This window comes from Cavia porcellus, unplaced genomic scaffold (genome assembly GCF_034190915.1).
Source record: "Cavia porcellus strain 051 isolate PalLab524CR breed Dunkin Hartley unplaced genomic scaffold, mCavPor4.1 scaffold_10, whole genome shotgun sequence".
In the NCBI taxonomy this organism is placed as follows: domain Eukaryota; kingdom Metazoa; phylum Chordata; class Mammalia; order Rodentia; family Caviidae; genus Cavia; species Cavia porcellus.
Window position 1 is genome coordinate 19432300 of NW_026947493.1, and position 25860 is coordinate 19458159.

Here is a 25860-nt window from a genome sequence, read left to right on the forward strand (position 1 = left end):
AAATAAAAGATAGCAAACCCATTAAGTACCTGAAAGTAAACAAAATTAAGTAAGAGTACATATGCACAATATGTGCTCACTCAGTGATGATACAATTGCCCAGCTTACACCACCAAAACTAAAAAAGTCTATACAAAAAAATCTACAATTCCTCAGACTACAGTTCTGTGTAAAAATTCTCAACATGCAGACATGAGATTTTAGTCAACTAATTCTGGAAAGAAGAGGAATTTTTATTTATGATGCCAAATTGAACATAAAAGCTTTCATTATTCTAGCAACTATAAAAAAAGTATTAATTTCCTCCATGATTATATCCCTGTTTGCACTACAGTAAAGAATTAATATTCACATGCATGCCAGATATAATGGCACTCAGGTGGCTGAGGCAAGAGGATCTCCATGAATGAGTTCAAGACCATGCTGAATTACATAGTGTGACCCTGCCTGGAGGGGAAAAAAAAACACCACATTCATCCTAAGTACAGTGTTACAGATTATATATGAATGCACGTAATTATTTTTTCTCACATCAACACTGCATCATTAATGGAAACTTAGCAAACGTAAAGCATATTAAAAATAAGTACTGTATATTCCCATCACCTCCTTTTATTCTTTGTACATATAAAATACTTTAAAAATAAGTCACATTGACAATTAACATTCCAAAGCTAGTAAACTAGACTGTCCTTTGTATGGCTAACAAACTGGTAACTCTTTATAAGACAATTCTTATGGATATTACCCTTGTCTTAACTTTTAATTTGTAACGTATAACAACCCAAAAATTTTATCAGACCCAAACAGAGGTTTGGGTCTACCTCAAAGGCATTACTACATTTAATCAACCTTATAAAATACCTTCATTTTACAAGTAAAACTTAGAAAATTTAAGTCAGACTTGAGCCCGTCCCATAAAAAGTTAAACGGCAGATTCAGCTCTATTCTTTGACTCCATTGCTTGCATGTAACATTAGATAAATATGGAAAATGCAAACCAAATCTACTAACATAGCTCAGTTCTACAGTACCTGTTTGGTACACACTACTAAGATACCAAACTGCTTATAAAGGTACAAGGGAAATTTTTTCCTAAAAGAATTTTTATTTTATTTCCTAACTTTGAAGAAAAGCTAAGTCTAATACTCAAAACATGCTGGTGCAATGACCAATACTAACAATGAAAAAGAGCTTTTTGTCATAAAGCAAGGTATTTGTTCTTCTGGTGGATAAAAACGTTTGACCATGCTGAGAAAACATGAACTGGAACTAACTTTTACCTGGTAGGAACAGGGACCTCGGTCAGCCCTGAGAGGAGGACAGCAGGTGCCAGTCTGACGAACGCAATTATAGGTCTTTCCAGAAAGTCCACTTCTCCCACCAGAACATTGGATGCCTCGGCTCCCGTAGGAATCTTCCTCATGAAATTCATGTCAACCTATTGACAAAGAAATAATTAACAAACAAGTCCTCACGGTACTTGCAAAACTGTTTGGAAGGAAACAGAAAGAAAAGGAATACTTTTACAGACTATCTGCTATGTGAATCTTGATCTAAAAAAATTGAAAATTTCTACAAGTATAAAGAATGAAATAGACAAATACAATAAAGCAAGCAAAATATTTATCAGTACTACTATTGAAACTGTCACAATTTTTACTACTTCAGAGATTTAAACTACCAGGCATAAAACACGAAATTTTTCAATGAATATAGCATTATTCATTAAAAACCATTAAGGACATACAGTTCACAAACTAAAAAGGATTCATGAAATTATACACAGTGCTAAAATATATTCATAATTTTCTGTGGTTTAATTTTAGAAATGAGTAAGTCCCTTTTATATGTTTATAAGTCTCTCTTTAAAAATTCTAATGCCCCCTAGTGTTTTCATTAAGTAGAAAAAGTATTATTTACAGCTGAAATCTACAGCCCTTCTTGGTTCAGATCTATGATAATGCCATAAGTGAAATTTAGTTGCCTGTGTATAATTACAAGGAAAAGGTTACAAACATGATAATAAATTATGTCAACTTCTTCATTTATTCAGTCCCACACAAGTCACTAAACAGTCACTTACGGGCTAGCTACTAAAAACAAAAGCAGCACTTACAGCAGGCCTCGTGAGTCCCACACCCAGTGTGCCACAACTACAGTGCCAGGAGGCAGACTCCTGCCCGACAGGAGACAAAGAGGTGGACACAGGAGAGGCCAAGTAAAAAAAAAGGCAAACTGTCACAGAGGAACAAAAATAAATAGCAACCGCCATGTCTAGAGGCAATCTGTACTGTAAATTACATTGACTTACACATTTAACAGAATAAATCACAATGAAAACTCCATTTTACTGTAAATAACAGCGTATCAGTAATAGTGTAAGGAGAAATACTCTGTAACAGCCTTTCCACATAACCAAAATCCCTACTGGAATGCTTTCTATAATTTTAGGGTGTGAGGTTCAGTAAAACTGTAATGCAAGCCATTAAAATTCTTTGATATGTGACTTGAAAGCCTCACATGACAGAATAAAAAGCTAAAGGATTATAAACAGAACCTTGCTTGACATATCATAGTTAACAAGAGCCTTATACTGGATGCAAAACTATTTAGGTATCATCCTGCAACAAAGTAATATTATAAAAAGAGAACAATAACTGCATGTAATCAATTGTTCTTAAGTATTCAAAATGTATATTTGTAATTCTTTTGTAATTTAAGCTGGGTTTTGCCCTGCTTTGTTAAGGTAAATTTTTTTTTCCTATTTCAACTAAACTATTCGTTTAATGAATAAAAAATTATATACTGACATAGTTTCTTAATGCCATGCCTTTACCTATCGATACACCAATACATTTCCCATTGGCATTCCAGAAAGTACTAACACCTTATGACAGTAATTCTGGGATCACTCTACAGCCCAGGGAAGGCTGATCCACTAGTGCAGTAACATCATTCCCAGAATTGACCTTTCTAGTGGTGGTAGCTCCAGAACAAATGACTGTATTTCAAAAGGTACCAAAATTTCATGATATCTATGGGTAAGTACAGATAAGAACACCGTATTATTAACATAACCTTTTTTTTTTTCAGGATTGCTAAAGCTATAAGCATATAGTTTCACAAATTCTTAGAAGTACTCTCTCACAACATATTACAAATATCACATGCAGAAATGTAAATAGCATTCTACTAAAAAATTATTATAATCCCTGTTGCTGATGCCACAAATTGTAATTTCTCAGTAATGATTATGAAATGAAATAAAAATAGTTAATGGCTAATTACCTTGCTGAAATCAACGGTACTATTTTCTCTGCTTCCTCCACTTCCATTACCTTTAATTTCTCCACTTTTACTATTGTCCAAGTTTCCAGGAGCAGACTGTGGAGATGCTAAAATACCTGTATTTAAGAAAAGACACAATTCCAAATTAATGAGGAGGTAATTCACTTTGTAGTAACTCTGCTCATATCCTGAAAGTGATAGTTTATTATAAAAGCAAATGTGCAATTAAAAAAAAAAAAAAAGAGTGCCAGGTGTTAGTATCATACCAGCAAAACTAGAAAAACATTTTAAGCAATGATGAAGCTATACATTTTAATATTTAAACTAACTAGAATTTACAGAAACGATAGCTTTTGAAAAATTAAAGTGAGTCAATATGGAACCAGAAAAAAATGGAAGAAAAACCTGAGTCTGATTACCACTGCAAATACAGAATCTACACTGAGCTGAGTGACATCTAGCTACACTTAGTATGGTCACATCAATAACTACACAAATTCCCTAGCAAAAGGTGTAACTCAGAAAAATTAGTTTCGTAAGGCTGAAGTTTTCTTTTATATTTGTAATGTCCTACTGTCATTATTCCTAAGAAATATAATTTTAAAAGATGTGGGTTTGGGGGCTTGTTTTTTGTTGCTGTTGTTTGGTACTGAGGATCAAACTCACGACTTTGTGCTTGCCAGGCAGGCACTCACACCACTGAGCTAAATCCCTGGTCCTAAAAATATATGTTTCACAATGTAAGTGCAAATATTAAAGGTTTTATAATCCAAGAATTTGTTGTATAATTAATTCTCTATCCTATGATTCAGACAAACCTGACTAGCTTGTGTTTTATGATAGTTGTTTGAATCACAATGATAAACACATAATCAAGTATTAGTATATTCAAGTGACATTCAACAATATTTCACAGCAATCACTTAAAAACATGACTTAGTACATGGCCCATGGTCAGCAATACAAATTCTGCAAAAAGTGCGTATCTCAGAAAACTTAAAATTTGCCAGGAATTGGTGCATGCCTATAATCTTAGCCCTCTGAGAGAGGCTGAGGCAGAAAGATCCCAAGTTAAAATACAGCCTGGCAGTTTAGCAAGATCCTGCCTCCAAAAGGGCGGGGGGGGGCAGCTATATAAGCAACTCAGTGCAAAGTCCTTGGGTTCAATCCCCAGTATCCCTAAATAAATAAATAAATTCAAGTACATTTCACACATTTCTACCATTAAACACACATTTTTTCCCCCAAACACCGAAGATTTTCTAAATCAAGAATATAAATCAATTAATAACCAAAATACTGGGTATCAATAGGTATTGAAATGCAACCAGCTTAGTTTTAATTGTGCCACACAATCCAGTGATTCACAGAAATTCAGCTAAAATTTGCCTTGTGGTTGGAGACTACAACCTTTGAAGTTACTATTGGTAATCAAGTTCTAGAATTTTAAGAATATTAGATATACCTGATGCATTTAAGAGTTTTTAGATTTGTAGAACAAATTATAGCTAATGAATACTGAAATTAAGACATCTGGGTTTACTACGTAAAGCAGTTATGAAGGAATCTTAGCCACTTCTCTGTTAATACATAAACTATCATTATGACTTTGAAAATCTGAGTATAAAAACAACTGTTATCGAGCCCTGTGCTCATTCTCTGAACAAATTAAACAGTTCTGAAGTGAAAACTATTTCCTAGGACAAGTCATTTTTCAAAGTGTTTAGTATGAAAAAGTTACTAAGATTTCTCTTTGACTTTTGTCCCTGACCATCTAGAATAACGTCCCTTTCTTGTCTAACTAGGAGAGTGTTCAGCAGAATCTTCCATCTATTCCCACACAAGAAAATCAACAAGAATATCACAAACATACTGGTGACAACTATCATTTAATGTTACTTTCAACTGCTTAACTGTATTCTATCTGTTGGTATACATTCAAAAGAAAATGTAATTCTGTACAGTTTATCAAAATAATCACAGCCACCAGATTTGGGGAAACGGTAAAATCAGAAAGGTGTACAGGAAAGTAAAATATGGCAGGAATGGTTGGATAACACAATATGTATCTCAAAAATACAGCTAGAAAGTATGATTTAAAGTCATTTAGCTAATCTGACCCTTCTTAAAAATTAGCATGGCAGGTGCATGTTGTGTTTTCTACCATTATCCTCTCTTGTGTAGTCCTCCTTCCAAATCTCAGCTACATGAAAGCTATTTTCTTAACCAATAAATCAACTTCCCTGCTCCTATAATGAATTCCTAATGTTCAGAATTAAGTTATCCCCTCAAGATGGTCTTCATCATTAGCACTGATAACTTAGATGACTATTTCTTTGCTTGGGGGAAAAAAAAAAAACAGATGTGTGTGTATGTGTATATATATATTTTTTGTTTTTGGTGCCAGGCATCAAACTCACAGCCTCGCGTTTGCCTCTCTCTCTCTCTCTCTCTCTCTCTCACACACACACACACACACACACACACACACACACACACACACATAAATGAAATCAATGATGGGATTTAAAAATCATATTCAAGTAAACCTATTATTTTACACTTGTGTATTTTTCCTAAACAGCAAGTCTAATTGGATCAAAGATTTCAGTTTTCTGTCATTCAAATGTTGAAAGCGGTAACAATGCTCTCAACCATGGGAGATCACGGTCCTCATACAGTTTGTTTCTAGGACTGGGGAAAGCAAGTGGCAGCTTGTACAGAGACCAGAGATGTTGCTTAAGTATCCTACAAAGTACGGCCCTCTCCCGCCAAGCCATGCAGCAAAAAGTTATACAGCCCAAAGTGTTAACAGTGCCATGGCTGAGAAATAATGAGTTAGAAGAAAAGCATCGTTACAGAAAATAAAAGCAAAATCACCTTTAAAAAAAAAAAAAAAAAAAAACTATCCTCCAAAGAATATCTAATCCACTTTCTTTTTTAATACAGGGATGCACAAATGGTGACTCTGATACTGGTCTCTCCAAAATGAGGATGAGGCCATTTATTGCTAATATTATATTAGACTTCAAGGAAATTTTGTAAGTGCTTTAAGCACCAAAGGTAAACAGGAAATAATGGAATGCTGCTCCTATGACTTTTCCTCAATAATTGCCAGCCTTCTACAGTCCTCTTAAGTAGTAACTGAGTATTTTTTTAGAAATTCTCTCTTCCATTTTAATTTCTTTTCAGAAAAGCTTTTAAATCTTATTGCAAAAAATTAAGGAGAAAAAATTATGTTCCTCAATTCTCAATTTATTGCTCTTTCTCTACCCTTAATGTGGATTAAATAAGCCATTATGAACCTATATATTGCTTCTTTTATAATAAAAAGCTTAATCCTTTATTATTTATAACATGAAGGCTGATAAAACAAGAAATATTATTTACTGAACTACGTGATACAGATAAAAATAAATATAAGTTTTAAATCACCTTTATTCAAGGAAGATAAAAAAGGATAGCCAGTTCTTTTTAATATGAGTGGTTATTCCTCAGTAGTTATTTCTAGGTTTTTATCCCTCTTATGTACAGTTACTTCATTATTAAACTACCTTTTTCATGAAACAATAAAATACTACACTATAGATTTTGTTGTAAGTAGATCTGAGTTCACATCTGATTATTTATAGTGTGATTATCTCTAAATCATTTTTCATTTATAAAATAAATGAGTAACAGAAACCTCATAAAATTATTATAAAAATCAAATATTATCATCTGAGAAGTACCTATCCCTGTCTAGCGAAAAACTATAAAACAATGGTAGACATAATCAAAACAAACGATACAATGATGTAACCCTGTAATTCCAATTACATTTCTAAGAGTGCAACTTTTTTTGCAACTATAATGAACTCTAATTAACTGTTCTTGTGATTGGATAAACCCAATAGAGAAAAAGAGGTCTTTGACACAGTGGCAGGAAAACAAAAATGAACAAGCACAAGATTTAAGCTGTTTCACTTACTAGTTGTATCACCTAACTTCTGAGCACTTAAAAATGAGTACATGTGTCTAACTCAGTAACATCTGCATACACACTGAATAGTGTAATTTAGTAACTAAACAGTCACTACAGTGTTAGGTAATACCAGAATACTGGAGAAGTGTATAATACATAATTAAAACTACTAACTAGTATCAGTATCTATCATGTTAATGCTTAGCTGAAGTATGAATAGCCACTAATGAGTACTTTTATAAAATGGAAAGATGTACATATGTAAATCTTCATATAATCAATGTGTAAGATCCAAAACTACCATAATTTACAGACCTTAAATAAAATATGCTATAAAGTTTTATTATGGAATCATTTCTGAAATTCACATATGAAAATAATCTACTCTTCAGTGTAAAAAAATCAGATCCTTAAAATATCCAAGTTTTGTATTAAAGGTTTATCTGGCATTAAGAGAAAGGACAACTAAAGTCTACTCAGAAATATAATAATCGTCTTAAACACACAGTTGTCTATTAGAGAACCTTAATCTTCACAGAGACAAAATGAAAAAAAGAAATTGATCTTCCTCTGTTAAAGGCTAAAACATGATATATTTTCTTTGGGAGAAAAAAAAGGAGCAAACAGATAGAGTCCATCACTTGATTATCTTACTTATATGTGTTCATTCATCCTATGACTGAACTGCACAAGGTAACATTCTTTGGAAAAAAATGGTGAACAATATTAATTATAAAAAATTTCCATTTTCTGAACTACATTCCAGTGGCTTAACCACTAAAATTTTAGTGAAAACGTTGGAAAGGGATTAGATTGTAATGTAATTCTGTCCGTAGTCTTTTTATATTTCTATTTTTAATAATTCTAATCTAAAAATATACTATAAACAAAAAAACATGCAAAAGTCAAAATAAATTACAAGTGTTATCTACATTTGCTGCTCAAGTTATGTGCTGAAAGCATTCCAAGTGCAAGTGATCCAGAGGCACAAAGCACCACACATGGGAGACTGGGAATAGTTGCCTGGAGTTAAGTCAACATTCTCCTCATTCTTCTCCTCCTGGCCTTCCAGAGCTGCTAAGTCTTCCTCGGGCGGATGGATTACTACAGTGGGGATATCGTCACTGGCAGGTGAGACCAGTAGCTCTGGGGCCTGAGGCTGCCTTTGCTGGACACTTCTGGAGGTCAGGCGACTGAGGTTAGGGCTGGAAGGAGGGCTGTTCTGAGGGGTGGGCACCGGGGTCGTGCACCTCGAGCCTGCAGGGGTTCCAGCTCTTGAAGCAGGAAGAAGGTGGCTGAGAAGAAGAGATAAAGGCGACTCTCCTCTCAATGAAAGGTTTGAGGCAGAGAGACCTGTTCGCAAAGAGTGGTGGGAGGCTGAAAGGCCTTCCCCTAAGATAAAACAAATAAATGAAAAAGATGAAGTTCACTGCAGAAGGCAAATATAGAAACACAAAAATCAATCAACACTGTCAACTGCAAGCTTTAAAGGCCCCAAATATCCAGTTCATGCTGTGAGGTTTGGCATGTCAATCACATTCTTAAATATTAGAAAGTCACCGGAAAGTTGTTTAAACTGTAATTTGTTCCCTGAACACATAATAAAAGGGGGAAAATGGTGGAGAACAATATTGTTAGAAATTAGTATAACCAATTGGCATTTTAAAAAAGAACACGCAATACAAAGTTATTTCTTAAATAATTAATAAATGGAAAATGAGAAAACAAAACCAGAAAGAGAACCCAAACCAAAACTTACCAGCATGGACCGCTTACATTTAGTACAACATTTTTCCTGTATTTTACCATATAGCTACAGATAATTATTCCTCACAAGAAAAATCCACATTAACAATGGCTAACAATTTCTAGCATAAAATTGATATTAAATATTTACAACATTAAGTTAACAGGGCAGGGTTGTACTCCCAAGTGAAATTTAGAGAAGCAAAACAGGTTATGGGAATTCCTTTAAAAGATAATTACACAGTCAAATTTAAAGCATACATATTACTAAATGGTCTAAAGATACTTAGTAATAAATGTCCTAAGGTAAGTTTCTTGTTTCTAATATCAAAAATCCATTTAACAACATTTATGCAGACATTAAATTAACTAGGTAAAAAGCATTTAATCAACAATAGCAACAAAATCGTCTAAAATATATCAGAAGATCACACGTACTTATAGATAAAACATCTAGTATTTCTATTAGTGAAGCTGAAAAGAGTAACATCCCTTTTGTCTGTTTGTTTTAGGAGAAACGGGAGAAATCCAACAACTTCTGTTGCCTAAGTTATCAAAGTCACATGCTCAAGGAATCTCAGAAGTATTATAAATACTAAATTTTAACCCATTACCTCTTTTTAGTTAAAACAAGCTACATGCAGAAAGTGTAAAATTACAATCACAATAAAATCATAAAATGGTAGCTAAAGGAAAATAGTAATTACCTTATAATTAAAAGTAATCAAATTAAAATTGGAGAACAAGAAATCGCTACATACAAGAACTAAAAATTTTAGCCTTTAGGTAAATTCAATTCACTAAAGTAGAAAATATCCAGAAAGAAAGGTGAACCTCGCCATATGTGGCTTACTTCTAAATTAAACTTAGGTTTACAGATTGTTTTTATTTATTCTTATGCCTTGTAAGACATAATTTTAAACACATGCATTAAAGTTTTAATAATCAAATGGTCAAATTAAGTATCTAACACTGAGCTACAAATAACTACTGTCAACTTTAGGGTACTGAAGTCAATCAGCTGTGGCTGTTTGCTTCTACAACACTTCCAAGTCATACTACCATTTCAGAGAAAGAAATGGAGGGAAGAAATGCTGTGCTCCGCATGCATCACTACTGGAACCCTTTTCAGTTTTGGGCAACAGTAGCAACTACAGACCTGAACTCTAGATTCCCTGTCAGCACAGTTCATGTTGAGAGCCAAAATAGAACCCTCGTGTTGGACTCCTCCACCTCAGACAGATACAAGCAGGGAGAACCCTCCCTGTGTGTCCACCTAAGTCACTGATGGAGGCTAATGACTACAAAAACACTGTCTTCCCATGGCAGAGAACAGAGCTAGATTCTGTGCAACAGCCCCAGTCATTCCTCATGGCCTGAAAGACAGCAACTAGGTCATCCTTAGTTGAACAGAGGAACTGCCATAAAACTGCATGAATAAAGAGCCGTTAAACAGAACACCGATCCAAAAAACACTTAGGAAAAAAACCCTAATACAGGTGTAGTAAAAAGGGTCAAACTCAAGACTTAGAATTTTTAAAAATTAAACTAAAATTACAGGTTAGAATTTATCCCTTTGTAATCAATCATAAAAATGTGAAATCTTGAAACAAAAAAGAAGTAATTCAGGGTCAAGGAAAATGACAGTTTAAATTAGAAGAAATTAGTCTGTGCCATATTAACAGTAAATGCTTAATTTTTTCATCCAAGTAATTTCTACAAATGACTGTTGTATTTTAAAGAAAGCTATTTCAGAAATAGTATTTTTTTGGCCCGGAGATTTAGCTTAGTGGCGTAAATGCCTGCCTGGCAAACATGAGGTCATGAGTTCAATTTCTGATACCAAAATTAAAAAAAAAAAAAAAAAAGAAATGATATTTTTAAAGGCACAAACAACAATACTTCATAAAAAACAACCAAAAAAGAGGTCTGGGGATTTAGCTCAGTGGCATAAGCACCTGCCTTGCAAGTGTGCAGTTTTAAGTTCGATCTCCAATACCAAAAAAAAAAAAAAAAAAAAAAAAAAAAAAGATGCAAAATACCTACTTATCTGGAACCATCATCTCTCTGTCCCCATAGGTTAACTGTAATATATTAGAATGCTGTTAGAAAAGAGTTAGCGATATTGGATGCCACAACTTATCTCACCATTCCTTTCAAGCAAGTGAGGGTCAGAATGTTTCTTGCCTATGTCTGCAAAAGATCGAACAAGCGGAATCCGACTAGTAAATCTTTTCTCATTCTGATGATGATGTCTCTTCAGGAGAGCTTCTCTGACATTCTCTCTTATGGACTCATCTAATTGACCAGAGGCTATCATGTTGTCTAACACCATATCTGTTCAAAAGAAAAAACAGTTACTATTAGTAGACAATAAAGTAACTGTAACATAAAACAAACTAAACAGCTCTAGAAAGTCTTATGCATCCTAATATTAAATAATGCACGCATAAATGTCAATATTATCCATACAGTAAAAGGGAAATGACAGAAACTCTTATTTTACTATATATGTTGTTTATAAAAAGGCCACTCTTACACTTTTAATAGTTTTCTCATTGTTGACAGTGCCTTCCTACATTGATGTAATAAATTCTATTTTCCTAAATATTTAATAACTTTGGCTAAGATACAAAGCTAATTGACAGGGCATCTCATACCCTCCTCAAACTGTTCTGCTACATAAACACATGGACCTATTCATTCCATCATTTATAATTTACTGAGTACAGCAGTTAACCAAGCAGAGCACATGTTTTGAAGAAGTAGAAAAGCAATAAGAAAATAAACTATCATGAATAAATTTGAAGAGGAATAAGCCACTGCAGGAAATGAAGAGACCTATGGCAACTTTATACCTTATCATGGTGACATTATTTTTAATTGATAAATTATGTATGAAGATTTTAAATAGTAGCACTAAATTAAGATTGTTTTTAGAGTCAGATTTTCAAAGCTGTAAGGTCACTCTGAAAAAAAAAAAAACTTGAGAAAAACCAACCTCACAGGCAAACTCTAACACAATTACGACAGCTCACTGTCAGGTGAACTCCAGATTATACCACCTTTACTGAAAGCACGCACTACGCTGCACTATGTGATAACTGCAAAGCCAAACTAAAACCCCTATGTCCATGTTCAATAGTCCTCACATTGACTCGGTTTTTTAGTCATTCACCAAGTAATGACTTCAGTAATCTAAACATCTGTAACACATGCTGAAATTCAACAATCAGATAACACTGAAGTCTGAGAAACCCATTAAGTTTATGGTTCTTTAGACAATCAAACACTACAGATTTTTTTTTTCCTAAGGAAGCAATTTATGGTCACCAATCACACTGTCAAACTCATTACCACTTCACTTGATCTTGGTTTTGAAGATTTATAGTTAGTGGCCAAACAACTGTATGGTCGCTGTCTTTTTCCATTTTCTACTTATACATGATCCTTCAAAAATCTCTCTGTTTCCACACTATCCCTGCCACTGTTCAGGTTGCTCTCTTGGAATAATCTTGTTTAGACAAGACAATCTAAACAAGATTATTCCAAGAGAGCAACTAGAGAACTTGCTTCTCACCTCTTCCTAATCCAAAGCCACCCCACAGCTGGGTGTGGTGGCACATGCCCAAAATCCCAGCTAGTGTACCTGGGTGTTTGAGGTTGGAAGATCACCATTTTAAGGTCAACCAGAGCCAGCTCACATTTTATTGGCAAAACAATCTTTCTGAAGAATACCTCAGGATCACACCAGTCCCCAATTTAAAAACCGTCAATACTGTCAGGGTAACTACCAAATAAACTCTTAACTTCTTATCCCTATAATTCAAGGCTAATAATAACACATCTTTAACATTTTCCCCACATTATCTCCTACAAATACTCAAGAAATCTGTCTGCTTTTGTGAAACTGAAGTATGCCTATCTCTAGGTCTTTAGACTTCCTTCGCCTTCTGCTCTGTGTCCTCCTCAGAACACATTTTCTTGCACTGCCTGTTCCTGTTACAGGTACTCAAAGTCTGTGAGTAAGCTGTACCATTAATGTTCTCTGCAAATCTTCCTCAGACAACTTGCTCCAAAAAGGAAAAAAGAAAGAAAAAAACCTTTCATCTCCAAATTTGGAGAAAACAGGCTATCTTACTCTCTTCTTGATATTTTATTTTTAATGCAACCTTCTTCTCTAAACTTGTCCAAAACAAAAGTGTTATGTATTTGTGACTACTCATTCCATCTGGGCAATAATGAAAGTTCAATAGACTACTGTTAAGTGAATACCTAAAATGTTACTTTACTTTTATTTATTTTCTTGGCATAACACTGTTTTACAATAGCCTATTCCATATTTTTCTACTGTAAATTTGACTTTAATAGAACAGCAGCTGGCTGGTCTTTAAGGTCGTGCCTGGAGGGTACTGGAAGCAACCTTTGTGTTACCTACTTGGTATGACACATGGCAAAGTGCACAGAGGCTGGGATTTGTACCCACATAATGATCTGGCTAACAGGTTTTTGCATGTTTACCTGAGCATCACAGGGGGTAAAATACACCCCCACAACTTTTGTTCTGTAAACATGTATTTTACCATAATGGAATCTGGGTGTGATTCACAGTAGCTGTGCCTGAGGAAGCAAAAACTATCTTGGCAAACAAACAGCAAGGTGGAGTCCCAAAGCAACAACAGATTAGCCATGAAATGTTCAATGCTAAATTTTTGTGCATTTAAGACTTTTTTCAAAACAAGTTTAATTTTTGATTTTTCTGGTAGAAGTAGCCCAATTCAGTACAAAGACACATGAAAAGCCAGATTTACAAGTTTTGGAGGCAATAGAAAGTGAATCATCAGATTACTAATACATGGAAAAGGAAGATGATAATGACTTTGCCATTGGCTGTACGAGCTAAAGTTCTTTTTTCTTTTTATCGGTACCAGGGATCAAACTCACGGCCGCCTGCTTGTAAGGCAGGTACTTATGCCGCTGAGCTAAATCCCCAGCCCTGAGCTAAAGTTCTTATGACAATGAAATGGGTGAACCAATATAGACACAGGGAATGCTCATTTCCTTAACTCAGATGATGATGAAGAAAACTGCAACACGAGTATGTGTTTCATCAGTCGAAATGGCACAAAATAGTACTACAACCAAATACAAAGATCCAACGCTAGAACTAGGTCCAAAAATATAGTGAGGATCTTGGCATGGGTGAGACCTACTGGATGGAATGCCAGCACCGCCACTCAGTATTGCAAATGTAACAGACAAAATGCTACAAGATGTTGTGACATACAAAAATGCTTAAATACAAGGGAAATGTTCTGCATGCATCAATAGCTATACTCGAAAATACAGTGTGACATCTTACTAGCTAAATTAAAAGCATCCAGAGGTCTGCTACATTTACCAGGGCTTTCTCACAGTAACTGCAGGAATGTAAAAGAGAGGGAAAAGTGATGGTGAGTTGGAAGTTTCAAAATGGGTGTGGATTCAAGGTTTGTAGAGTAACAATGGCACAGGAGATTTGTTTTCTTTCAAAACTGCCTGAGCTTTGGTAACAAAATCACCCACCAAAAAAGAAAGACAACTGGTAATATGGTTGTTATCCGTCCATTGTTTGAGAGACATGTAATTCTGAAACAATTTACACATGAATACATGACTATTGATGAACATCTGGCAGCATTTCATGGTCATTGTAGCTCTAGGTAGCATCTGCCCAAAAAATGATCAAATTGTGGCAGATTTATTAGGCTTTCAATTTAGAAATTTAACCTCGAATTCAGGCACCAGGTTCTTATTCATACAGTAATGAACTGAAAAATGTTGTTAACAAGAGATTTGTTGCTCCATCTTACAAATTAAGTAGAATGTGACATTTGACAATGGGTTCACCACTCTCCAATTAATGTTACATTTGCTAACAGAGCACAACTGACAAGTATAGGAACTGTATGCAAGAACAAAGCAAAAATTCCAAATGAAATGCTGCAATTTCAAAACTGGAGATTTACACAGTACAATCTTTGGATTTCAGAAGACGTAACAATGGACTCTTACACGGAAAAGAAAAAGAAACTGGTACTGCTGATGTTAACATTGCACCATGATGGAAATACTGATAGAGAAACCTTGACAAAATGGAAGCCTGAGACGTAACTGTCCAAAACAAAATCAAAGGTGGAGATGTTGTTGAGTTATAAGCAACTATGATGTCACTCAATACACCAAGTGTTGGCCAGTGCTTGTGTTTTACTCCATCCTAAACATGTGTGGCAAAGTTTGATAGTTTACAAGGAAAATAATAAGTGCAAAATACTACAGAGAAATTTTCTTAGAGGATTAGGATTGGCACACATAAGAGATCATTTACAGCAAACGTAAAACAAAACATTTCTGCCCAAAGAACTACATAAAAAAAACTATGGAGGGACCAGGGATATAGCTCAGCAGCATAAGCACCTGCCGAGCAAGCACTAGGTCCTGAGTTCGATTCCTATACCCCTTCCAAAAAAACCGTAGATCACGATGGTGAGTTGACAGGTAAACAGGCATATGCGACATCACAAAGACTACTGTGAAAACAGAAAAGCCCCAAAGACCTCAATTGTATACTACAAAACAAGAAAACAAAAACACTGATGTGCTGTCAGTGTAAGTGATACTTGCATATGAATATACAGCTCACATGAGTGAAGACTACACTGGGTGTGACAGTTGAAGCTACATTATTTCTGTGGTGGACTTTTGTATTTAAAGTATGATTTACATAGGTATTTATTTCTGAAGTTACGTATTAAGTTTTACAAATAATTAAACAGCTGATATGAAAATGCTGATGTCTACTCTAAGCACTCATTACGTTTGATATTTTATTTTACTGATACTGTCTTTTCTTGCTAAGTGTACACTTACAGTAGAAAGCTCCTAACAAAATAGGAAAACAAGAAAAGTAACGAGAGCAGCCTGACACACAGGAAAGGAAAGCACATGTGCTGTCAGTGTAAACAAGATGTGTGCACAGAACATGCTGCAGTCTCGTGTAAAGATTGCCTTCGGTGTGACAAACGAAGCAAAAATTACTTATGTTGCAGAGTTATTGGGATTTTCATTGTAGTTCATATCAGAATTTATTTCTGACATTATCTTTCAGGTTTTATAAGCAAGTACATAGCTGATGTGAAAATGTTGATGTTTACTCTAAATGTGTAAAATATATTAAGAATACTTTATTTTAGAGATACTTTATCTCAATGTTCCTGTTAACACACATTACATAATATAGTAAGAACCTCCCACCAAAACAGTGAAATCAACCAATGATAAGCATGTCCAACAAGGTGGCTAGCACAGCAAAACACATGTGCAATCAGTGCAAGAAATACATGTATACAGAACATGCTGCTGTCATGTGTGAAGACTGTGATAACTGAATTAAAGAGCATTTATCTTGTAGAATTCTACTGATATTTTCATTGTAGTTCACATAGGAATTTCTGTTATATTTTAGGCTCTGTATACCAAAGTCAGTGTTGAAAATTTTGATACTTTTTATCAACACTCAAAAATATTAAAAATTCAATACTTAACATTTTGAGGTTTTTTCTTTTAAGTACTTATTGTTTAATAAAATGCATAAAGTTAAAATTAATAATTAGTTCACCAGTAGAAATATTCTGAAGAGTAAGCATGGGTAATATACACTCATGACAACGTGCCTTTACGACAATATTGACATTATGCCTACAGGACAGCCTTAGTACACTTTAACTATAATAAAATTGGTCTAGGGATTTAGCTCAGTGGTGCAGCACCTGCCTGGCAGGCGTGAGGTTGTGAGTTCAATTTCCAGTACCCAAAAAACAAAATTAAATAAATAATTAAATGAAATTACCAGCAATTTCATCTAGAGTGCTTGCTCTCATATCCAGCATGACCGTTCCATTCAGAATGCAGCTTCTTAGCTCAAAAAGACTGTGCAAAGACAAAGTGGCCACATAGGGTTTACTCCATCGGTCACCACCATCTTCAACGTCCTCCTCAAATTTCAGCCACCTGAGCAAATAAGTAAAATTATTACATAAAAAAAAATCCCATGTTTTTAATTTGATAAACATAAATTTGTTATTTTAAAATAAAACCAAGAAAATCAACACCAGCACAGAATTTTCATTATAAGCACGTTTTCACAAATTTGGCCAGTGTCTACAGTGGCTACAGTCACACACTCTTTCCTGGCTATGACAGTAACAGGCCTATGGAAGCAAAAGCAGGAATTTAATGTATTATTCCCTTTGAATCCACTTTAAAACTACAGATCTTTACTTAAGATTCTGGTATTTAAACTAGCCTAGGAGGCACATGCTTGCAATCCTAAAGATGTCTTCAACTCATTCAAATATAAATTCAGCAGTCTAAGACAGGAAGATCTGTAGTTCAAAGTCAGCCTATGTAACATAGCAAATTTAAGGCTGGCCTGGAATATACAGTAAGATTCAAAGAAGAAAAAAAGAAGACTGATTTTTTTTTTTTTGAGACACTAAAATGTATAACACTATAATTTCATTTGTATTATTTTAAATCAAGGATTATTTAAGAAGAAAATTTGAGAACAGAGGGGAAAAAGTAAAAATGAAATTCCCAGATAACTGATAAAGAAATTTTTTGCCAACTGTCTTAAAAGTACCAGATATATCTCATAATTTCAATTTAATATTCTCATTATCAAAAGAAAGCTAAGCTAAAACCTGCGACTTGAGTCTTACCTAGCAGTTTCTTTCCATTCGTACTCTTCTCCATCTCTGTAGCACAGCTCATCCATCTCTGTGAAGAGGTCGTGAGGAATATGTTCTTCGTCGTCATCTTCAGTACCGAGGATAAACTGAACTCTCTGTGATGGTGTGTCTTGACAAAACAAAAGTTAGACACAAAGTTTTCCTCAGTTCATTCAAATACAAATTCAGCTTACCAATGCAAACACTTTTGTTGTAAATAAATCTACTTCAACCCTTTTTAAAAAATTAATAAGATACCATAATTTTAGAAGAAAACCAGGACCAACAATCAGATGCCCCCTTCAAAAGAGTATCACAAAAAAATTACCAAAGCAGAGGAAGAAAAACATTAAAAATAAGTCAAAAAAGTTTTATACCTACTCTCAAATAACCAAAAATAAGCCAACAGCCTAAATGATTAGAAACTGAAAGCTACAGATACATAGAAGCTACCTTTTCCTACAATGACAGAGAAATGAGTCTGTTGGCTGGAGTTAAGACAGGGCACAAGTCACTGCAAGAAACAGACGCCCCATTCATGGCCCTGAGACTAACCCACTTGCATGGTGCAGGACTCCCAAAGATGGCACAAATAATCCAGGACAAGGAAAAGCATCAAGACTTGCAATTAAGAGCAAAATGAAACCGATGAACATGAGAGATGCACTGTAGATGTAACAAGCAGGATATTAGAACAGGTCAGAATATAAGGACCAGATTGGAAGGAATTCTTAAAAGGAAAAGACAAATCTGAGGAAATCACAGAAAAAAAAAAAAAAAACAAGACAGGAAACACAAAAGACTAAGCAAAATGATGAAGAGAAGTAACTCCTACAAGGAAATCATAAAAGCAGGAAATGTAATGAAGCTTTGTTTGCTCTGCATTGTTATCAGGGTGCCCCTTCAATACGAAGACCCATGTCATTTTTTTGAACTTGGAAGTCTGCTTTTTCACTCATCAAGAAATGTGTGAAAATGTTAGATAAAACAGAACACTTAAAACATAGTTCAGTTCTGCAGCTTTACAAACTGCTTAACATTTGCTACCTGCATGATCTTCTCTGAGAAGACCATTTTACTCCTTTCTTTGCAATCTATACGCCTCCTTCTTCCTACCTGACGCACTATTAAGGTGCTCCAGTACACCGCAGTGTGGAAGGAGTGAAAGAGCACATCCTTACACTGTTCTAAATCATAGGAAAAAGCAACCTTTCAACATTAAATGTGATACTTACTGTAAGTTTTTTTTCAATAGGTGCCCTTCATCAGGTTAAAGAAGTGTCCTTTCATTCCTACTTTGTACAGTTTTATTATGAAAGGGGGTTGACTTTGTTTTGGACGTTTTGGACCTACTGTGGTAAATGTATGGCTTTTCTCCTTTATACTGTTATATACTTATACTCATACTCATAAATGTTTAATTTTTAAACAATTGTACATTCCTACTCAGTCATTACATTAGTGTCTTATTTTCACTTTAACATACTATCACAAACCTGGAGGCTTAAACAATACGAATTTATTTTGTAATTCTTATAGTCCTGGTCATCATTAGTCTGAAACAAGTCTTACAAAGCTAAAAACATACTGCTGGGACCAGGTATGGTAACACATACCTATACTCTCAGCACTCGGGAGGCTGAGGCAGGGGGATTGTTACAAGTTTGAGGCTAGCCTGAGCTACAAATGAGTTCAAGGCCAGCTCGAACAGTGTAGTGAAACCCTATCTCAAAAGACAAAAGAAAAAAATAAATGAACAAAAATAAAAATATACTCCCCTTCTGGTGCTTCACAGGAAAAATTCACAGCCTTACCTTTTTCTGGATCTCAAGGCTTTTTTTTTAAAATAGATCCTTCTACATTACAACCACTTGCTTCTTTTGCCACATCTATTTCCTATCTAACACACTGATATCCACTTACTAAAGTCCCCTCATTGATCAGACCTCTCTGCATAACCTAGGATAGCACATCTCCATGTCAAAACCTTCTACTTAATTCTATCTGCAAAGGACCTTCTGGTTAAGAAAGTACGTATTTACAGGTTAGGGTTAGAACATAAAACATCTAGGGGCCATTTTTAGCCTATGTCTATCACAATAAATTATCTTTTTAAACTATTGGTGGGATGAGATTTGGTTTTATGTTGTTTATACATTCACAGGAAACATTCTGCCTGTAGTTTCATTTTCATATCGCACTTCTGTCTAGTTTTGGTATTGAAGTAATGTTGCATTAATAAAATGAATTAAGAAAGTATTCCTTCCTCTTAAATTACTCAGCACAAACTGTATTTCATGCTATTTGAATTCATCCCTGATTATCTGGTAGTAAATTCACTATGAGAATGCTTTAGACTACAAATTCCATTTCTTTGGACATTCTTTTAATACATTTCTGCCCGTTTATATTCTTAAAGTATGTGTTTATTTAATCTACATTATCAATTTTGTTGGCATGAAGATATTCATAATGTTCTCAGAATACTTTTCTATAGGGTCTGTATAGAGAACTCTGGATCTTTACAGCATGCGTCTTCTTGCTCCTCTGTCCAGACTGGCTATAAATTTACTGATTTTATTACTCTTTCCAAAGGACAAGATTTTGGTTTGACTGATTTTTGTTATTCGTTTTCTGGTTTTTATTTCATGTATTAGTGATTTGACTTTTTTTCTTTTACTTTAGGTTTAAGTGTCTCTGTATTTTCCTTAGTTTCTTTAATTGAAAGCTTACATCACTTATTTTCAACCATTTCTAATATAAACACGATGAACAGTCCTTGAAGTACATCTTTCATTGCTTTAGTTCCCTTTGCCAAATGCAACATATCTACGGTCAGAACCCTGATCTCAGTTTTTAAGACTATATTAGTTATTTGCCTCTGTTGGGATTTAATTTCCAATGACTTAAAAATATTTCCGACTGTACAGCTCCTTTAACCCATGACTCCTAAGAGCCTGCTGGCTCTGGTCAGGACCCCCTCTCCCAGTGCTGTGGCCTGAAGACTATTTCCAGACAGTAAGATCAGATCGCCACAGGGATTTTCCTCACCCACATATGCCCACTGCGCAGCCAGTGCTGCCCACTGTCCAGTGTCTGGAATTATCATTTTGTATGTTTTATTCACTTTTAAGCTACTTAAAATCAGAGATCAGTTTCAAACTTCAGCTATAAGAGGAATAAATTCTGGGGACCTAATGTACAATATGGTATCTATAGCTTATAATTCATTGCACACTTGAAATATGATAAAATGGTTTACCTTTCCTCATCAGATACAAAAACTATGTGAAATGATGGATGCACTAATTAACATGATGTGGTAATCATTTCACAATGTATATTTGTATAATGTACACCTGAAATACACAGTTTTTAGTTAAGAATCGTAATTTAATAAAACTGAGGGAGAATAAACTGAGAGAGAAAACTCAATCTATTATTTCACCATGTCTAGCAGCAAAAGCTCTGTAATCTCTTTTTCAAATAGAACAGGAAAGGGGTATCACCTGAATCACTTTCTCTATTATTTGATAGGGCCAAAACGAACCTACTCTAGGGATATACATCTTCTCTAAGAATAATCAATTCCTTAAAAATTCAATACTTGAGAGGCTAAGGTCGAAGGATACTAAGTCTGGGATCAGTCTGGGCAAGTGAGATCCTATCTTAAAATAAAAATGTTTTGTGGACATAGCCCAGCACTAGCATGCGTAATACCTTGGATTCATTCTCTAGTACCATAGATAGATGAGCAGAGATAAAAGTCAAATATTTTCAGCTACATAGTTTTTCCATTATTGTAGCTTGAAACATTGTTACCTCAGTGAATATATAAACATAGTTTAATACAAAGCATTTTAAGTCATAAAAATATCATGTGCCTTTTTATTCACTATCAATTACATCAGCATAGTGATATACTCACAGACAACCATCTGTGATCCTGAAGTGGATAGGTACGCACATGCAACAGCAAGTCTTCTAAATCACTTAGCACCGTCAAAATTCAGTAGTGGAGCTTTCTAAATTCAGTATTCTTGTCCTTTTGCTAGCAACATGACCTTTGCCAGCAACATGACCATTAATATTTTATTAGGTCATGAATGTCTCTCAGCAAAGGTTAAGAGATCTCTTTAGTCTCTCTAAGCTGAAGTTTCCTACCTATGAAAATAGTAAGATCTGGGGCTGGGGATTTTGCTCGCTGGCATAAGTGCCTGCCTGGGAAGCAGGTCATGAGTTCAACCCCCGGTACCATTAAGGGAAAAAAAAAGGGCTGGTGATGTAGCTCAGTAAGAATACTCATAAGAAAAAAAAAAAAAATAGTAAGATCTATTCCGAAACTCTTGTGAAATAGCTGAGTTTAACTAAGTGGTAGACCACTTGCATATTATAGCAGGTATAAGGCTCTACTGTCTAGCCATGTATGAGGTGCTAGGTTCAATACTCAGAACTAAAAAAAGAAAGAGAACAGCAATTGTTGAGAACACTAAATAATGGAACACGTCTCAAAACTTAGTTGATATTTTATGTAGCTAGCCAGGCAAAATGGTGCCCAACGGTAAGTCCAGCCCTCAGGAAACTGAGCCAAGAGGGTCAAGGTCAGCCTGACTACCAGCTCATTATTTACCTGTCTGTCTGTCTGTCTGTCTACCTAGGTCACCAGTAACTTAGGTTCATGTTGTGGCTATTTTATACACAGTGAGTTTGTTATGCCATGTCTTTTCACAAAAATTTAGTTTTAGCATAGCACACAAGTGCAAACAGTGGTACAGCTTACATGACTTCACCAGCCTAGTAGATCAGATCTTCAGCCAAAAAATGTGACTTTAAAAAGGCACACACACAAAAATAAAGTCAATACAATCCAGAAGCTTTAGTATTTCAGATGTCTATGCAACACATATGTAAGTACTGAAATATATGGCAAAGAAAAGGAAATAAAATCCTACTAAATTTGAAGGTAAATGATAAGACTGAAGTTTTATAACTTTGAAGTTGGACTCAATGTCCTTACTTTTTTTTTTTTTTTTTTGCCACTTACACTAAGGAGATCTTAACCTATCAGCCAAATATTTGCCTTATTAAAAAAAAATCTTACTTCAATAAAGATCATAAAGTACGTAAAGTTCTAAATTACTCCCAATTTCCAGTCATTAAAATAAAAGATGTAATCAAAATGTAAGATATAAAAACATAAGATATATTCCAGGAAAGAACTAAATTATCAATAAGAACAGCTATCTCCTCTTACCGTAAGAAGGAGATTCTCGTCCATCCTCTTTATCCGATTCTTTATCTTTTCTTCTCCGGTGGTGATGTTTGTGTCCACGATGCCGATGACGTCGACGACTCTCCCTACCAAATGGCACATGAACACCAATATATACTGCTCGGTGACCTATCAACAGATTCAGAAATGTATTACCAATTTTTCAAAAGGGAGTAATAGCATGGCATTCACTCTGATAACACAGAATTACATATACACTAACATAATTAACAATGGTAGCTTCCCGTTACTTCTCTGGTTTTACATAGCACCGCACAGAATGTCATGTATGTGGCAACTTCCAAATTACTAAGGGCTACATTAAATGTAAATTATCCAAATACTCCAGTTAGGGGGCTGGGGACTTAGCTCAGCCGCATAAGCACCTGCCTTGCAAGCCCGTGGTCGTGAGTTCGATCCCTGGTACCAATTAAAAAAAAAAAAAACTCCAATTAAAGGGTAGAAATTATAAGACTACATAAAAAGCAAAATAGTTGTGACATGTTTTGGAACAGAAAAATACTACTACTAATACTGCATTACCCTATCTTTGTATTCTGACCAAAATAAAAGTTATGAAAGGCAGTCTCTGGTTTTGTCCGCTGAATAAAACTGAATCAGGGAACCAGAAAATTAACTGCTCTAGGTCAACTGTTGAGAGGTAAGAATTTGGTGTCTTTAAAGCTTAAATGAAGGCCCCTATCTGTACTCAGTAAAGAGGGACATAGACTACCCATTTAACTAGTATACAATATGCAAAACATATCTGATATTGAGCTGTTTGTATTTTTATATACAAAATTTGAAAAATGTAGTGAATTATCAAGTTGATTACACTGTTTTCCTAACAAATTCCATGAGATGGTCAGAACATAAATAAGAACATTTTCATCCTTAGATAAAGTTTAACAGTAAACTCGATCTTCAACATTTTTGGAGACTGTACTTGTGAATTTGCTGATTCACTAGAACTTCCTTGTAAAAAATCAATATTCATGAAAGTTTTGAGGTCACCTGTGAACATGTAAAAAACAGCAAGTATTCGAGTTGATCTGATATTCATGCTCCCAGCTAAGGTACAAAATAAAGGTGACACTGAGGTCTTTTTTCACCTGCCAGTGGTGACACACACCTGTAAACCCAGCTAGCCCAGAGCATGAAGCAGGAGGATCACAAATTTGAGGCCAGCCTGAGCCATTTTACAAGGCCCTGTCTCAAAACAGAATATAAAAAGCCCAGGGGATGTAGGTCAGTGGTGGAGTACTTCTTGTCCAATTCCTAGTATCCTTCCCAAAAAAAGCAATTATAGAGTGTTAAAAAAAAAAAAAAAAAAAAAAAAAACTTAATACTTATAGAAACATTCTGAACTAAAATTATCTGTTGAAACATCTTCTACAATTCAGCACTGTCCCGCACATAGTTAGCACTCAATATATGTCCACAGAAATTAAATCTCAAATAGAAAAACATTTTATCAGGAATTCCAAATTTAAAAATTGATTATACAGGGTTTCTTTTAAAAGCTGACAGGAATATTTCTGGGATTAAGAGTAGTATTAGTTGAGCTAGGCATGTGTGCACATACCTGTAATCCCAGCCCTGCAGGAGGCTGAGGCTGAGGCAGGAGGCTGTTGGATTTGAGCCCAGCCTGACCAAATTAGTGTCGTAACAAGACTCTGTCTCAAAGTAAGAAAAAGAAATGAAAAAGGGCTAGGGATGTGTCTCAGTGTGAAGGTCCTGGATCAAGCCCCAGTATGACAGACAGGAGTGGACAGGGGAGGGAAGGAAAGGGGAGGGAGAGGATAAAGAGGAGGGAGACCACCGAAGGGTTAAAGGTTATGACACAGTGAATGTAAGCAACCAACTACACACTTTAAAATGGTATTTTACACTGTGAATGATATTCTAATAAAAAAGTAATGCTATAACAAAACTGATTTTACCAGTTTACTTTAGCGAAACTATTTCCTGCTGAACACCAAGAAAAGTACACAATAAAGCAAGTTCCCATTACCAAGCACTGGAAATTACAAAGTTGTAACTCCAATTAGCACCAATCGTCTTAGAATAAAACTGCAACGTATCCAGATACAAATAAATCCAGAGAATCTACAGTTCAGAAAGACTAGATAAAATAAATAAAAGTGTAACAGACTCCAAAGACTGGGAGATCGAACCTTGTGTTTCTGCATTTATTTTGGCCTTCGTGCCCTCTGTTACAATATAAAATATACAAGGGGGCTTGTTTTCTACAAGCCCCAATAAGCCTAGACTTCTGAAGTCACTTTTGGCAGTTTTAAAAAACTTCAGATGTAAATGAGAATTCTTACGTCTCTTTCCGTCTCTTTCAAAATTAACAAATTAATCATCTGATATAAAACCAGGTACCATAGATTTTAACAAAAGAAAAAAAAGCAGTCCCTCAAAAGGAATTACAAATCACTTGCCATGAGCACCACTTTAACATAATGCTCAGCCTGAACCTCAGCAGCAGTGAGTCATGCTGTTCAGGAACCCACAGGTAAGATGCAAAGGGCTAGCATATTCTTCCTGCAATAATTTTTTTTTTGGTACCAGGGATCAAACTCATGACCTCAAGCTTGCTAAGCAGGCGCATGTGCCACTGAGCTAAACCCCCAGCTCTCTACTACTCATGTTGTAACAGCGTAACAAACCCAAACTGAGGTCACTGAAGGGAGATCTAACAGTCCCCTTTCAGAAGTGTCAAAGTTGTGAAAGATCAGGGACCAATGAGAAACTGTTGAAGATTAGAAGAAAGTAGGGAGACAGGACAATTAAAACTACTGAATCATGGAACA

General features: G+C 35.1%; 1 protein-coding gene across 12 annotated transcripts in view; it reads right to left on the reverse strand.

Moving 5' to 3' along the window:
- Positions 1-25860, reverse strand: part of Slc4a7 (solute carrier family 4 member 7) — a 106073-nt gene that overhangs the window by 49464 nt on the left and 30749 nt on the right. For 4 of the 12 annotated variants that reach the window (XM_063257068.1, XM_063257066.1, XM_063257069.1 and 1 more), the window contains exons 3-8: positions 23024-23170; positions 17761-17899; positions 16890-17050; positions 11150-11338; positions 3292-3407; positions 1284-1441 (exon numbers count right to left, since the gene is read on the reverse strand). In XM_063257068.1, coding sequence (XP_063113138.1) covers positions 1284-1441; positions 3292-3407; positions 11150-11338; positions 16890-17050; positions 17761-17899; positions 23024-23170 — 910 coding nt within the window. Of the gene's footprint in view, positions 1-1283; positions 1442-2119; positions 2180-3291; positions 3408-8278; positions 8648-11149; positions 11339-16889; positions 17051-17760; positions 17900-23023; positions 23171-25860 lie in introns of all 12 variants that reach the window. The other 8 variants (XM_063257063.1, XM_063257060.1, XM_063257064.1 and 5 more) reach the window with 4 other exon arrangements.